Here is a 15,964-nt window from a genome sequence, read left to right as displayed (position 1 = left end):
GGAGATGAGACGTGATCTTCTCAAGACAATTTGACGTCCCGCGAGAGACACTTTAACGTCCCGTGAGACAACATTTAAAACGGGTTCACAGACATCTAACCTAGCAGTTGTTGGAATGCTTTTGGCAGACACGCTTCATGTGCTCCCAGCTCTTAAAACAACGGCAAGCAAGAACACATAGCTCGTCAGCAGCAGCAAGCCAGCAGATGATCTGACTGCTTCTCCTTCGCATGCGTTCTGCCAAAATCCCCCCCCCCCCCCCCCACAACGCAAGCGGCAGAGACGCGAAGTGGCAAAAGGACAGCTGCTGTACAGGCTTTTAAATGATCACGCAGCGCGACAAGTAGAATACGCAGCTCGCCAGCAGCAACAAGCCAATAGATGATCCAACCGCTTCTCCTTAGCGTGCATTCAGCCGCCTACCCCCCCTTCACAACACGAGCAGCATTCTACGTCCTGCGAGAAAGAGATTTAACCTCGCCCAGGGCTGAAAATAAAGTACAGTATTGTTTTTACAAAAGTTTTAAAGTAAAAGTGAAAATAATGCATATGTAACAATTCCCATGAAAATAACAATCTCTTTAAATTGTATATCCGGTAAACCAAACCCGGGGGTGGGCGAGCGAAGTGTGCAGGGGGTAGAGCCCCCTAGTACAATTAAAAGCAAAGCTCTTGATTCATTACCATGCTAATCACACAAAATACATGCACATATATATATTACACATGATTGTTTCATGATTTACATCAATTGTAATGGATCCAAATTATGTATTTGCATATATGTTCTTTTTCATGCCTGTAACTGTATGTTAAGTGCAGGTTATTTATTGCGTAAAATCAACCAACATAGGAAGTACTATGTTTGGGGTCAGGGAACTTGTATTTTATATCCAGTGTGTATAACAGCTTCTTGATTTCTTGTTTCTGTATGATGGTGGTTCTTAGTCTTAGTTGAATCCTCAAAATAAAAAGTTTATCAGTACCAAACTGAGACACAGGAGGTTAATTATCATTATAATGACAGCAGAGCCATACATAGACAAATAACAATAGCTATATAATATAAAAACGGTAAACATTTTTCTTTCCTTTCAAGCATATTTCTCACATGAATATTACTTAAAGTAGAAAGCAAATGTGTTGTTAGTAACACAATAATGATTATTCAAAATAGGAAATAGATTCCTGAGGTAGATCACTGCCAGTGTTAAGTGCTTAGTATAAGATTTGATAAAGCTGAAAAAAATAATTCTTTATAATGAGAGCAGTGTGAGGATGTGATGATTTTTGAAAGGACTTTGTGAATGATCAATTAACTTGATCACTTGATTCATTGCACTGAATAAAGAATAAAGTAGTTAAACAATCAATGCAGTTTATTTACCTTGTCTTTAAATAATAATATTTTTCAAATGAGATTCACTGTTGACAATATATCTTTCTAAATGAGTTCAGCATATCCCATTTTTCATTTAACAATTCAGTAAACTGAATTTTAAAATGTAGCTCAGTTAGCCCTAAAAATGTATGCGCTTTTTGTATTTTATATGGTGACAGGATAAATCTTGATCAATAAATTCAGTGACCAGTCCTGTTTTAAATCTTTAATGCTACTGACTGACAAAGTATGGAATGTATGCAGCTTGTCTTGGATAGTTTCTGCTCTTATTAACAGTTCAACAAATATGTTCATCACACTACCAAGAAGACTGAAATTTATCAAACCACTTTAAAATAGTATTACAAGAAGCAAATTTTTGGCATTGTGGCATGTTAAACTAAATGCAAAATATTCTTTAAACCTTAGCCACAGATTTAGATTCAACGTATGCCGTAGCAGCAAACGTGAGGAAACTGCAACCGGTACTACATGGCCACTACGCCTACTTTTAGTGTGCAATGCTCCCAAGGCATTTTATATACAAACCTGCATTATTTACTTGCACTTCATAACACCCCAAAAATAATTGCATTCTTGTACAGAATCCATTATTTTCATTTCATTACTTCAAAAATTTCAAACGGGTGCCTTCACCTATCTTCTTCTCTCATTCCTTTCTTTCTAAGTTATGTATTTTTGTTAGATTGTTTAACTGATGATGTGGGGGGAGATGGTGTTGTAGGGAATATTTTTTACATTTTCATGGCATAGAAATGAATGTTTCCCATGATGTGTCAACAGCATTTTTTGGCATTCTACCATAATAAATAATATTATAAACAACAAATTCAGAGGTCTCCAGGACAACATTGCGAATCACTGAGGCTAAGGGTGCAGGACCCCCACATTTTAAGGTCCCCCACCTTATCTCCTAATACTGTACCATTGACTACAAGCCTTAACAATAACATGCAGTAGACTATTTAACAAATTTTAGACAAAACACTACAGTTTTTTAAAAGACCAAAACAAGATATGTAATTAACTGTACTGTATACTGTACTGTACTGTACTGCAACAGTAACATACAGAGTTCGCACCCGCTGGTGTAGCTGTAGCAATGGCTTCATAGATTTCTTGCTCATTTTTTTGATATACCTTTCTGTCATCTCTTTAAAAGAATACTCCATCCAAAAACAATATTTTAAATTCTTTTAAATGTTACTTGCCCACGCCATGTAGTTTGTAGTGGTGGCTGAGAAACATGTTCAATCTTTTTTTTTTTTTTTTTTTTAATAGAGAATGTACACCTTGATTATTCAAACTAAACAGCAATCAATTCTGGACAATGGAAAACGATGTGAAAATCCAACAACAAAAACAGCAGCATTTATTTATATAACATACAGTATTTTCATATAATAATGTAGCTCATATTGTTGCTTTACAATATGACAAATTTAAAAGTTACATGGAAAGGAAAACAATTACGATAAGGCGATAATATTAAAAGAATAATAGAAGAATTTTCTACCTGTTAAGTAAGACTGAATCTAATTTAAGACCCTGCCAGAGAAGCCCACCCATTGCCTAAGGCAATTTGTAAGTTGTACTGTTGTCTGTGATGTCAAGTACTACACTCAAAATAACAAGAACAGATATATGGCCTCTGTCCGCATTAACACACAAATCATCTACTACTTTAACCAGCACAGTTTCTGTACTATACCTTGTTCTAAAACCTGACTGAAACATGTCAAGAATATAGTGCTTATTCAACTAATAATTAAGCTGCTTAATAACCCACTTTTCTAGAATTTTACTTAAGAAAGGCAGGTTAGAAATTGGTCTAAAATTGTAAAAGACAAAGAAGTAGAGATTATTTTTCTTGAGCAGAGGTTTAATAACTGCAGTTTTAAGACCGTTAGGGAGGACCCCGTATCTAATGATGAGTTGACTATGTCAAGTCCACTATCAATAAGGACATTGGAGACTTTGAAAAAGCCTGTTGGTACTGGGTCAAGGACACAGGTGGAGGGTTTCAGTTGAGAAATTATTCTATGTAGTTTAGTTCGATCCATTCCAGTGAAAAAATGTAACTCGCTTAAAAGGGCATGCTGGGATTCAATTGGTTTAACTTTGGGGGGGTGTACTATATTATTTCTAAAATCATTTATTTTGTGTTTTTAAAAAGCCACCCAAGTTTCACTAGTAAGTTTTAGGAGGTATTCCATTGAGTGAGTTAAGTTTAAAAGACGATCAATAGTTGAAAATAAAACTCTTGGATTACTAGCTTTATCATTTATAAATTAGAAAAATAAGACTGCTTCTCAAGGTGGACGGTGTTGTTATATTCGGTTATTTTTGCCTTCAATATTTCATAGTAGGGAATTGGTTTAGTTTTTCTCCATTTACATTCAACTTTTCAGCATGTACCGTATATACTAGAGTGTAAGTTCACCCGCGTATTAGTCGGGGCTTGATTTTACTGAATAATTTCCGATATTTTATAATGTCAGTCATATAAGACGAATGCGGAAAACTCACGCTATTGGTCCAAGAGATTATGATATGCTAATACCCACCTGAGAGAGTAACCACAGAGCACACTGACCACACAGTAATACCCGAACTATTCTGAAGCAACATTTGCACTGTTTTCTCTTTTTTGTATCTCACACCCTCATACACCTTTATCGTAAGAGCATCCCTTATCTATGATGGAGTGTTTGATCAGAAAAAAATATGAAGCTGGTTTTAATTTAAGTTGCTGAAGTGGCGAAAGAAATTGGTAACTGTGCTGCTGCGACAAAATTTGATGTGTCTGAGAAACTGGTGTGAGATTGGAGGAAGCAAGAAGATGTATTAAGAAAAACGCCCAAGACAAAGTGTGCTCTGTGAACTGGCATTGCCTCATAGCCAGCATTGGAAAATCATATCACCAAATGGCAGAATGGATATGTGATTACAAGGAATATGATAAGAACTGAAGCATTGAAGTGGTCCAAAGAGCATCCAGATCAGTGCAATAATTTCAAAGCTTCTTCAGGATGGTGTACCTAGTTCATGAAGAGAAACGATTTAGTGATATGTCAAAAAAACTAAAATAGCACAGAAGCTGCCTGTTTATTTAGAAGACAAGTTATTAAGTTTTCAGCGGTACATTATCAAGATGAAGAAACAATAAAACTTTATTTTATTCCATATAGGAAATGTGGATGAGACTCTTATGTGTTTCGATATGTTGGGCAACAGAACAGTGGACACTAAAGGCATGAAATCGGTTCTGGTACAGAGTACAGGTCATGAGAAAACACAATTTACAGTGGTGCTGTCATGTTTAGCCGATAGAACGAAATTGACTCCAATTTAAGAGGAAAACAAAACCAAAAATTAAGTTCCCTCCTGGAATCTACATGCATGTTCACGAAAAAGGTTGGATTGACAAAAATAGGATAAATTTATGGATGGAAAATGTATGGAGAAAATAGCCGAATGGCATATTCAATAAAAGTTTGTTGGTGTGGGACATGTTTCGCAGTCATGTATGTAACTGACAGAACAAAGTCACTATTAAAAGAAAAAAAAAAAAAAAAACATAGCAGCTGTAATACCTGGAGGACTAACTTACATTTTACAGCCTTTAGACACCTCTCTCAACAACCATTTAAAGACAATGTACGAGAAGAATGGTACAACTAGATGTTAGAAGGTGAAAAATCATACACAAAAAGTGGAGCCATGTGAGCTCCATCACTAGATACCTTGTGTCAATTTGTTCTAAATGCATGGTTGAAAGTCAGGGTTGAAACTGTAATAAAATCATTTTAAAAATGTGGAATTTCAAATACAATGTACGGCACAGAAGATGGTGCTTTATGGGAGAATGATGACGAGAAGGAAGACAAGCATGAATTAAATGATTGGGATCCCTATTACAAAATGCTAAATAACGAGGATGAACCAGTTTTTGAAGAGGTTTCAATATCAGGAGGAAGATTAAATACAATAAAATACCTACCGATACCTAGATATTCTGTTGCAATTTTGTTTGTTTTGTAAGATACCTAGATATTCTGTTGCAATTTTGTTTGTTTTGTAAGATACCTAGATATTCTGTTGCAATTTTGTTTGTTTTGTAAAATAAAGTTTATTTATGATAAATATACCCATTTTTTGTAACATAACGTTTTGTTTTTACGAATTTATATTACCGTACCTATAATAAGAATCAACAGTTACCTAATCTATATCTACAACCATTCAAAAAATCTTGTATTTTTGAATGGCCGTATAAGTCAGGGTCTGATTTTTATGATCGATTTTTGGGGTTTCAAGACCCAACTTGTATACGTGTATACGGTACTTTAAATTAGACACTCTTTGGGTATAATAGTGCTGGAAAATTTCTTAACTGTCTTTTCAGAGGCCACTATATCAGCTGCAGTTCTCCCCTTAGCATTAAAAATTTCTACCTTACTATTTACACTCTTAGCATTATTAAGGTAAGTACTACAACTGGACTAATTGTTTAGAATATTAGCAACATTGAAGCTGCAGATATATCAAAAATTTTTTAAACAATATGCTTCTCATTAGCTGTAGTTATCAGTATTTCTACATTAAATAAAATGCAAAAATGGTCAGATATACCAACATCCACGACCTGCCTCATATCAAATTTTAATCCTTTTGAAATCACTAAATCCAGCGTGTATCCTCCTTTATCGTGTGAACTGGCTGTTGTGCTGACTGAGATCAAAGGAGTGCTGGAAATTGTGAATTCTCTTGCTTTTGGATCACTCTGGTTGTCCACATGAAACTTAAAATCGCCTACAATTAGGAACCTGTCATAGTTATTATTAAATAGTAAGTGTGAGAATTCCTTAATAAAAGACTCTATATTTTGGAGGTCTATAAGCATTCAATACAAGAGACTGGGAGATTACTTGAGTAACAATGGCAATATACTCGAAAGATATGACAGTACAAAAACTGGCATTTTTAATGTTTAATCTGTTTGAGTAAATAATCGCTGAATTGTTGCCTTTTCTGCCTTGGCAAGCTGAATGAGCAAAGTTGTAATTCAGAGTTGCTGCTTCAATTAATACTACCGTACCATCTGAACTAAGCCACATTTCACTTAGTAAGAGAAAGTCATTAATGTAAAAAAGTCTTGCAGGTTAGTGCTCTAATATTTAGCAGAGCTATATTTAAAGTATTTGAAAAGCAGAGGTGAATCAGCATGTTACAACAGCTTGAAATGGTATTTAAGTTATTCATGTTAATGCAGCTTTGTGCACATTTTTTCTTTAATCTATGATATGTTGTGCACTTTATTAGAACTGTAACATCTATTTGTGAAATGGTAATTAAATTATTTGCATTTATATTGCTTTGTCCATTTTTTTTAGTTAGACCAAATCATGTTGTATAATCCCCTTGTCTGATATCCATTTGTACGGTCAAAACATGCAAAGTGTCTATATTTTTTGGGAAACTTGTATTAATGGTTACTTCCTGGAAAGGCTGCATTCATAACAAAAACAGTAAAGATGTCTTTACCACTATGCTTTGAGTACTGAGAAAAGCGCTATATAAATGTAATGAATTATTATTATTATAATTATTATGCTCTGCATTTGAGTTTAAGATCCTCCTCTCCTCCTCATTCATTGGTTGTGAGTCCTTTCTTTAATTCAGACTCACAACATTGTGGGAATGACATTTTTTCTGTTTACTACTCAAAATAATTTCCATTTAATTATCAATGACAAACCTGTGAAAAATTAATACACTATACGGTAAATATCCTTAATTTTATTTGGGATAAAATAAAATGACCAGTAATGTATTTTACCACATTACTGATAAATATTGAATAATTCACAAAAAAAATTACAAATGCTGATGTTTGTATTCAACACAGAGCGAACTCTATGTGAAATGGACAGAGAGTTTACACTGAATGGCTGTGTTCTTTCTGGTATAATGTGAATTAGTAGTTAGTTTATTTACTTGTTACTGAAAAAGTACAAGAATTTTTAGGGTACAAGCTAAGTAGCGAAACTGTGTTTTGCAATGCAGTAATCACTGCATTTCTGTCCGCTTGCTGCTTGTCTGCAAATAAGGTATATAGCGAAACAGTTAACACTTTATAGGTCTTTCCTAGGCAGGGCCTGTGGCTTAATGGTCTCTTCTAATGCACTAATGTGTCTTATGTTTTGATGTTGTGCTGCTTGAACTGTCATCCCTGTTGAAACCAAGCCATTTGCAAACAGAAGCTTCTAACCCTGCTTGTTCTAAATTCTTCCTGTTCTGATCCTTGCTCTATTTTTTTCCCCTCCCCTCACACTCCCTGTCACTAGGTGATATTGCTGGAGTGTATGTAAATATGCTTATGAAGAGTGCTGGAGATTTTGAAGATTTTATTTAATGCTCAGAAAAACTTATAGTAAAGCATTTGTTAAAAAAAAAAAAAAAAAAATACTGTGCCTGTTCTTATAGTTTAAAATGGTGTTTACACAACACCAGTCCTAATTTGAAAACAAAAGCCTTTTATTTACAGAATATATTTATTCTTAAACAAGAATGTTTAATAGTATTGATGCACATCTTGAAATTTCACACATATTGTAAAATAGTACAGTGGAACCTCGGGTCACAACCGTAATTTGTTCCAAAACTCTGGTCGTAACCCGATTTGGTCGTGACCCGAAGTAATTTCCCCCATATGATTGTATGTAAATACAATTAATCCGTTCCAGACTGTACGAACTGTATGTAAATATATTTTTTTAAAGATTTTTAAGCACAGATATAGTTAATAATACCATAGAATGCACAGCGTAATAGTAAACTAAATGTAAAAACATTGAATAACACTGAGAAAACCTTGAACAACAGAGAAAACTAATATTGCAAGAGTTCGCGCTATAGTGCTATGAACCTCTCGCTAAAAAAACTTTTTTTTTTTTTTTTTTTTAATAAGTTTTAAGCACAGGGAAAACAATGAACATTTGAAAAATCCATAATTTAATAAACAACCAAGAAAAGTAACATTGCAACAATGCACGCTACGAACCGATCGCTGTAAACAGAAGTGAAGTGGAGGTTAAAATCCAATATAAAAAAGTCTTCATTAAATACAACGAGGTTAAAACAATGCTCGAATCAGTCTCTTTAAAAACAAACCCGGCCAACCCTCTCTCTCTTTCGCTCTCTTGCTCGCTCTGTCTCGTGTGTGTGTGTGTGTGTGTGACTCTCTCTCTTTCTCGCTCGCTCGCTGCACAGGGAGAGACTGAACACGTGCGGAAATCATCAGCGTGCACAAACCGAAAGGGAATCTGGCTTGTTCGTATACTGAGTTTGAGGTCGTGAACAGATGCAAAAGTTTGGTGAACTTTGTGGTTGTAACCAGATTTGTACGTGTTCAGAGACGTTCGTGAACCGAGGTTCCACTGTATATCCATCTTGTTTTCAGTAATAAAAAAATGTGAGATTCTGCCAATTTAAAAGAAGTTGGGGAGTGCTCTTCACCTCGTTGACTTTCTTCCTCCATAGCACACTTTGACCCCTAGGGTCATTGTTTCTAGTAGCCCATTTTGTGAATACAGTAAGTGCCGTTGTTTTTTTGCGAATGATTTGAGCACTTAGTGTAGGGTACACTTTTTTTTCTCTGGATTTTGGTTAAATAATCTGCTGTTTTATTTAAGCATTATGCCCAGCTATGAGGGCATGGATACATTTAGCCTCATTGCTGAATGAGCCAGATATACCAATGGGAAGTTCCAACAGATTGAAGATAAATGAAAAAGAGAGAGAGGCAGAATTGGTAAGACAAAAGGAGGAAAATATGCAGCCTAAATCTAAGACAAGCCTAAGGTATCACAATTGCCATATTAGGGGGTTGATGAAATTTGTAAACACTTGTTTGTTTAAGTTTATTTTCATATTTAATTTCAAATTTTTATTAGGAGCATAATGTTCCAGTAAACAGCTTCAGACAAGTACATGATTTTGTGTTGTTTAATTCACTTCCGTATTTACATGAAAACTCCACCCACAATGGTCACTGAACAAACAGACAGCACGTATCCTTCCCTGAGGACAGACAGAGCCTGATAAAATTTATGACTTCTAATTTCTTTTGTTGTCATAGACATACCTCAGAAAGGCAAATGGTGCATTTTTTTTTTTCTCTGATCAAAACCTTTGACTGGATATAAGTTTTTAGGCTTTTGTTTTCATGTTTGGACCAGTGGCCCTTGACCCCATTTTAAACCCATTTTAAAACAAGAACAGTGTGTGTGTGTGAGAGAATATATATAGCCTAGCCACAGATGGACACGACACCTGATGTCCACAGCACCTACATTTATTTTGTGACACAACACACAACTACAGTGCACAACCAACACACTAAACTAAAGTCCTTTTCTCTCTTCAGCCGCTTCCACTCCTCTCTTGCAAGCTCCGTCTTCCTCCTCCCAACTCCGACACCCTGATTGGAGTGAGGCGGCTCCTTTTATCCTGCCCCGGATGTGCTTCAGGTGCTCAGTGATGGTCTTCTGGCAACACTTCCTAATGTGGTGGAAGTGCTGCCCTTGCACCCGGAAGCACTCCGGGCGTACATAGTTCCTGGATCAGCAGCACTTCCTGGTGTGGCAGAATTTCTGTCCTCCAGGGCTTTAGGACCGTCCAGGCACCCCCTGGTGGTGGCCACAGGGCCCCTTCAGGGTTGAGCTTCCCAGCTCCATTTCCGTGGCCCTGATGGAATCCAGGGGGGCAGCCCTCTTGCGCCCAGGGAAAGATAGTGCCCCTCTCCTGGTCCATTCTTCCAGGTGTCCCGGTTGGGCAGGATCCCTGATCGTCTGCCACAATATATATATATATATATATATATATATATATATATATATATATAATATTTTTTTTTTTTTTTTTTTTTTCTTGTTATGTTTAAAAAGTTCTTCACTTAAAGCAATTTCCTGTGTCAAATTAACATATAGATTGACTATGAAAACAAAACTTTGACTAAAAGGGTAAGTGGGTGTTTCTTGATATATGCTAGTTTTGCAGAGATTCACAGTCTGTTTTTGCATCAGGCAGAAGGTTTGAAGCAAGCTTCTTGAGACAGCCTTGGGGGGGGGGTTTCGGTAAGTACCAGTTTGTCTCCAAGCAATTCTTACATACACCTGCTCTTTGTGTTTTATTTATTTATTTTTTTAACAATGTGCCAATACTGAGCTTTGGGGAAAAATATAAAATTTAGATAAAACTTTCACAACAGTCCATGTTAGTGCAAAATATAATGTAAAGAAATAACCTTCAAAAGTTATAAGTGAAAGGAGCAGTAATTAAAAGCTAGAAAGAGAACAAATGGGTATTCAGTCTCAATTTCTAGAGTCTCCTTATTTTGTCTAGGAAGATTGTTTCTGAGAGTAGGAGTCTCAAAGCTGAATGATAATTTTTCAAGATTTGCAACACAATGTTTAATAACAGGAAAAAGGCCACTGTCAAATTTTTGACTATTGTACCACATTTGTAAATGGAGAACAGTAGGTATTTTGGAGCAATGGAATACATGGTTATGGATGGCTACCTCAGTTGTCTATAGCTCCTTATGTCCATTGACTAATGAGATAGATGGTAAAAATTAAAGGAACTGGTTCAAACTCCAAATATGATCCTGAGCATGTTATCTGTCCGATGTTTGCTCTTATTTTGAAAATATTTTGTAAAATATACTTTTAAAGCACTCAAGAATGGTATTCAGAATGGAGAGGAACTATATAGAAATTACATTTCTTAAGGGGATTTGGTGTTAGAATTAGGTTTGAGTGAATGAAATTACAATCAAGAGTGGTGAACAGCGGATTTAGTGATACAGTATGTTTTGGGGGGTGAGTGCAGTCTGTTTGTTCATTTTTATGTGACACACATGATGTCTTTCTGTGTCTGTGTTTCCTGGATAAATAAAAAGTGATTTCTGGTCTTAGATTAGCTCATGATCATGGTGTACTCAGAAAAAGGTGATGTGTCACTGTCCTGATCCACTGACAGACTGAGCAGATCATTTTTTATCACTCTTTAGTTCACAAATGTTACAAAATTTATGTAATTTTTGTATAATCTAAAATAATGTGCTATATATCTGAAAGCAGTTCATGATAATTAATTATAATGTTTTGGCAGTTTATTTTTTACTCTTTAGTTCAGGATAAACTTTTATTGTTTCTATATCAGTATGCTGCTTCTGGAGTATGTGAATTTCCCCTTGGGATTAATAAAGTATCTGTCTATCAATCTGTCTGTCTAAAGCATTTGTCTGTTCTCTACAACATTTTAAGTGTTTTGTGCATATGTGAACATCAGGGTTATTTTTCACACACAGGAATAACTATGTAATGTTATGTGTTTTTGTTTTCCGCTACTAAAGAGTTTTTTTCTTTGTTTTTAAATATATATTGTGGTAGTTCCCTTAAACAGCCCTGGATACCATGGAGACATGCCACCTTCTTACTACGACAATGAAGGATTTTCTTCTTCTTCATTGGATGACAAATTAATTCGACAGGCATTTATTCGCAAGGCAAGGCATTTTTAATTTCATAAATTACATTTATCTTTTTTATTTTAGATGCATCAATTGAAGACTTTAGACATGATTCTGTATCTAGCCTACTGAACCCTGTTTTTTAAAAGACTTAATTGGCCTACAATTTAGGAAGGAGTAACTCAAATTTTCTAGAGTATATATCAGAGATGCACCAGTTACATTTGCTAACCCCACATTGAATGTCATAGGAAGAAAGCCTCTGGCTATCCTTGCCTACCAGAATCTTGCTATGCTGGTATGTATTGTAACTATTTTTATGATTCTGATTTAAAGGCACCCCGTGACCCTGTAGTTAGGATATAGCGGTTTGGATAATGGATGGATGGTTTTAAAGGCATATTTCTGCAGGTGTTAGTTTTGAACCAACTGGCATCTCAACCAAGCACATGCTCCAAATATGTGAACATGCACAGTACAAGAGGGATTGCATTATTTCTCCTTTAACAGCATATCATCATTGTGGTAGAATTCATGACAGTCTATTGTAAACATAACTTATGTTTCCTATTAGTGGGTGAGCAAGCCAATGTTTTGTGAATTCTGCTTCACAATAATAAGAATGGACTTTGAAGGATTGGAAAGCCACATCCACTTAGCCACCACAACTCAAATATCTTTATTGTAATCTTTCTTATAACTTCTCCATAAATCCAAGATAGACAGTAGATCTTGATGTCTCTTTTATGGTATATTCTGTTATTGAAAATAAAGTTCACCCTTGTGTTCCATGGAAGGTTTTTGGCCTCACTGAGATCACCTTAGACACACCTGCATTACAGTGTAACAGGTGTACTGCTCCTGTGTAACTTCCCCTGTGTCTGTTTTCCCAGAACAGACACTTGGCACCAGAAATAAGACCTTGTAAATCTCACCCTCGTATCTTTAGCCATGTGATGAAAAATGAGTAGTGGAATAAAATCAGTTATTATTGCTGATTGTGAATCTGGTTGAAACAAAAACCTGTACCCACAGTAGGTTCCCAGGACTGAGTTTGAAAACCACTGCTCTCTAGCATTTTCTTTCCAGTTTGATTCTACCAAGACTTGTCTGTCATTTTGCAGCAGGGCAGGTAGAGAGAATGGGAATCTTGTTCATGTGCATCACAAAAAAGACAAACAAGTATTTAGATAGTTTGGAGGGTTATAGTCACTATGACTGTTTTGCTGTTCTTTGTTCAGTTTTTTGCCCCACTCACATTGTTTTAACACAAGATTCGCAACAACAACAACATGTAAATTACTGTATAATTTGATTATTAATCATATGCCAAGAATTCAGCAGATTTGTTTATTGGCTCATCAGTCTAGTGCATCTCTAATATATACAATATACTTGTATAGCTGGTTTTGTACTCTTTTAGTGTCCAAGCTTATTCTTTTCGATCTAAAAATGCTTGTTGGGAGAACCCAATACCATTAAAATTTTGTTTTTCTTTTAATTACAACAAATTTTTTTCTTGTCAATATATACTTTTAGACCAAGCATATCAATATATTGTATAATGTTGGTTTATTAATGTTTTACACCTGTTTTATATCTGATTTTTTCTTTTCATACATATTTGTAGAGAAAGTATTGCAGAGCAGTTCTAGTAATGGCTGTAGTCAGTAACACATGGCAGGATATGTTAATAGTGTTTTCTTTTTTCCCAGGTTTTTATGGTGTTGACCGTACAACTGACAGTGACCTTCTCATTTGTAGCTGTGTTCACATTTGTGGAAGACGCAAAACTCTTTGTTAGAATGCATCCTTGGACTTACTATGTTTCATATGCTGTCTTTTTTGTTGTTCTTATTGTACTGAGCTGTTGTGGAGAATTCCGGCGGCAACACCCATGGAACTTAATTGCACTGGTTTGTATATCATTTTAATATCAAATATTTTTACTTAAACGCCAGGCGGAATACTGTTACTTAGATTCAAGGGATCAAAAACTGCAAAAAAAAAAAAATTACATATCTAGTTGTATCCCTGATGCACACAAAGTTTCACAGTTAAATAAGTATGATTCTCTTGTTTTTCTCCTTAAATAAGTTGAATTTTAAGTAATTATGAATGCATTGAGTTGTCTTTCCTTTGGAAAGCTGTAAGGGTAATTAGTAATAGGAAATTGAAGGCTTTTTGCCAAGATTTCACTTTCATTTCAACTTGGGCATCTATGAATCCTTCTCTGAGACCAATTGTAACAATAAAATTACTACTGCCAGGATATAATAAAATATCAATGACTTAAGAAATTTCAGGAAGTAAATTCCTGCAAACTATTTATTTGAGCTTGCACACCTGCTAAATGCTTAAAACATTACATTTTTTTTAGGCTGTTGTGCCATATAGTTTTTAAAAGAATGTTTTAAAGGGTATGTTGATTTTTTTTTTAATTGGCAGCATGCCTTATTTACTGTAAATTATTCTTGAATATCTAGCATTCAAATGTGTATTTGTTTACTAACATTTGAAGACGTTTAGTATTGCAGATCTTTCTCTAATCAAGTTTTGAAGTTGCATAGTTTCAAATGTGACAATCACAAAAGAACAACCATCAGTAATGTTTAAATTAGGTACTGTAAATGTACCTAGACAAATATATTGAATGTTTTTTCCTGTTCTTGTTTCATTTTTCAGTCAATTCTTACACTCAGCATGTCTTATATGGTGGGGATGATTGCCAGTTTCTATGATACAGATTCTGTGATAATGGCTGTGGGCATCACTGTTGTTGTTTGCTTCACAGTAGTCCTCTTCTCTTTACAGGTATTTAATCAATATGTAAAGATTTACTTTTTAATATTTGCTTTTAACCAGTAATGGTATATTTTATAAAACAAGCATTAGTTTTGAAAATCTTTTAAAACACGTTTGGATAGGAAATATGTGGTACAGCTAAATCAAAATTTTTAAAATGTAATCTAATCCAGTCATTAATGACAAACCGCAGCAGGTGGACAAAAATAACAGTAAACACCACAAATAGTTTAACCTTTGAAGTAACTGAATCAGAATTACAAATGCAGCTGCAAAAGCGAGTCATGTTAGGGTTATTGCCAATTAAGAGCGTGTGTCAGCTGTAAAAAAAGGTTTGACAGTGAGCAGTTTGACTTGACTGTCAGTTGCATAGTGTTAATACCCAGCGAATCCAACTCGTCTGCAACTCACCCTGCCAAAATCTAACCTATACATTTGTCAGGGTGGCCATTGCATATGCAAAAGCTGATGACAAATGAGCACTCAGCTGGAAGTACACTGCATATAAAGCAACAACAAGGAATAAGGAATTGCCATGTTTTGGACCTCTTAATTGGAGTAGAAAGATTCATCTGTCTGATGAGGTTGTGGCTGAACTCACTGTACCTGCAAACCCTTCATATAGCACTGTCTCCTTCAGGCAGCATGTTGTTGGCTGCCAGAAAAAGGAGCACAGTCACGATTCTTTGAAAGTATAAAACTGCTGGAAAATCATCATGCAATCTTTTAATTTGACATCACGTAATTTATAGTCTTATCAAACAACATTCTCGGGCCACAAGATCAGCAACGGCAGTCATCAAGTTTGACATGCCCTCCGACTAGAATATGTGTGATGTGACATCAGCTTAACAGAGTTCCAAAGATGCCAAATAGTCAGTGCTTAAGTTACAGGTGTATTGGTCACAAAAGCTGCAAAATGATTTCATGCGTCAAGGAGAACAATGTAAAAAAAAAAAAAAAATGCATGTGTCAAATAAGTGCATTGGCATAGAGAAAGTGATCACCAGTTGAATCAAACTAAAAAAGATAGATGAATACTTCACAGGATAGTTGCCAATGCGACAAAGGTACAGTGTTAAAAATTGCCACAGAATTGAAAGTGCATTTCTGTTGCTTTATCATTAACGAAAATGTTATGCAATGTCGCCCTACACATAGTTCATGACTTGTATGACAGCATTCCAAGAAAGACTGAAGATGTTCTAAAGGCAGGT

General features: G+C 35.3%; 1 protein-coding gene across 1 annotated transcript in view; it reads left to right on the top strand.

Annotated features, from left to right (window-relative positions):
- The window catches only part of grinaa (glutamate receptor, ionotropic, N-methyl D-aspartate-associated protein 1a (glutamate binding)), a 65,470-nt gene that overhangs the window by 40,333 nt on the left and 9,173 nt on the right, over nucleotides 1-15,964 (top strand). Inside the window, exons 3-5 of the mRNA XM_028818002.2 lie at nucleotides 11,863-11,978; nucleotides 13,658-13,858; nucleotides 14,628-14,756. Of these exons, the coding sequence (XP_028673835.2) occupies nucleotides 11,863-11,978; nucleotides 13,658-13,858; nucleotides 14,628-14,756 (446 nt within the window). The remainder of the gene's footprint in view (nucleotides 1-11,862; nucleotides 11,979-13,657; nucleotides 13,859-14,627; nucleotides 14,757-15,964) is intronic.

The sequence above is a fragment of the Erpetoichthys calabaricus genome, chromosome 13 (genome assembly GCF_900747795.2).
Source record: "Erpetoichthys calabaricus chromosome 13, fErpCal1.3, whole genome shotgun sequence".
In the NCBI taxonomy this organism is placed as follows: Eukaryota; Metazoa; Chordata; class Cladistia; order Polypteriformes; family Polypteridae; genus Erpetoichthys; species Erpetoichthys calabaricus.
This window is presented reverse-complemented; position numbering and strand designations above follow the sequence as displayed.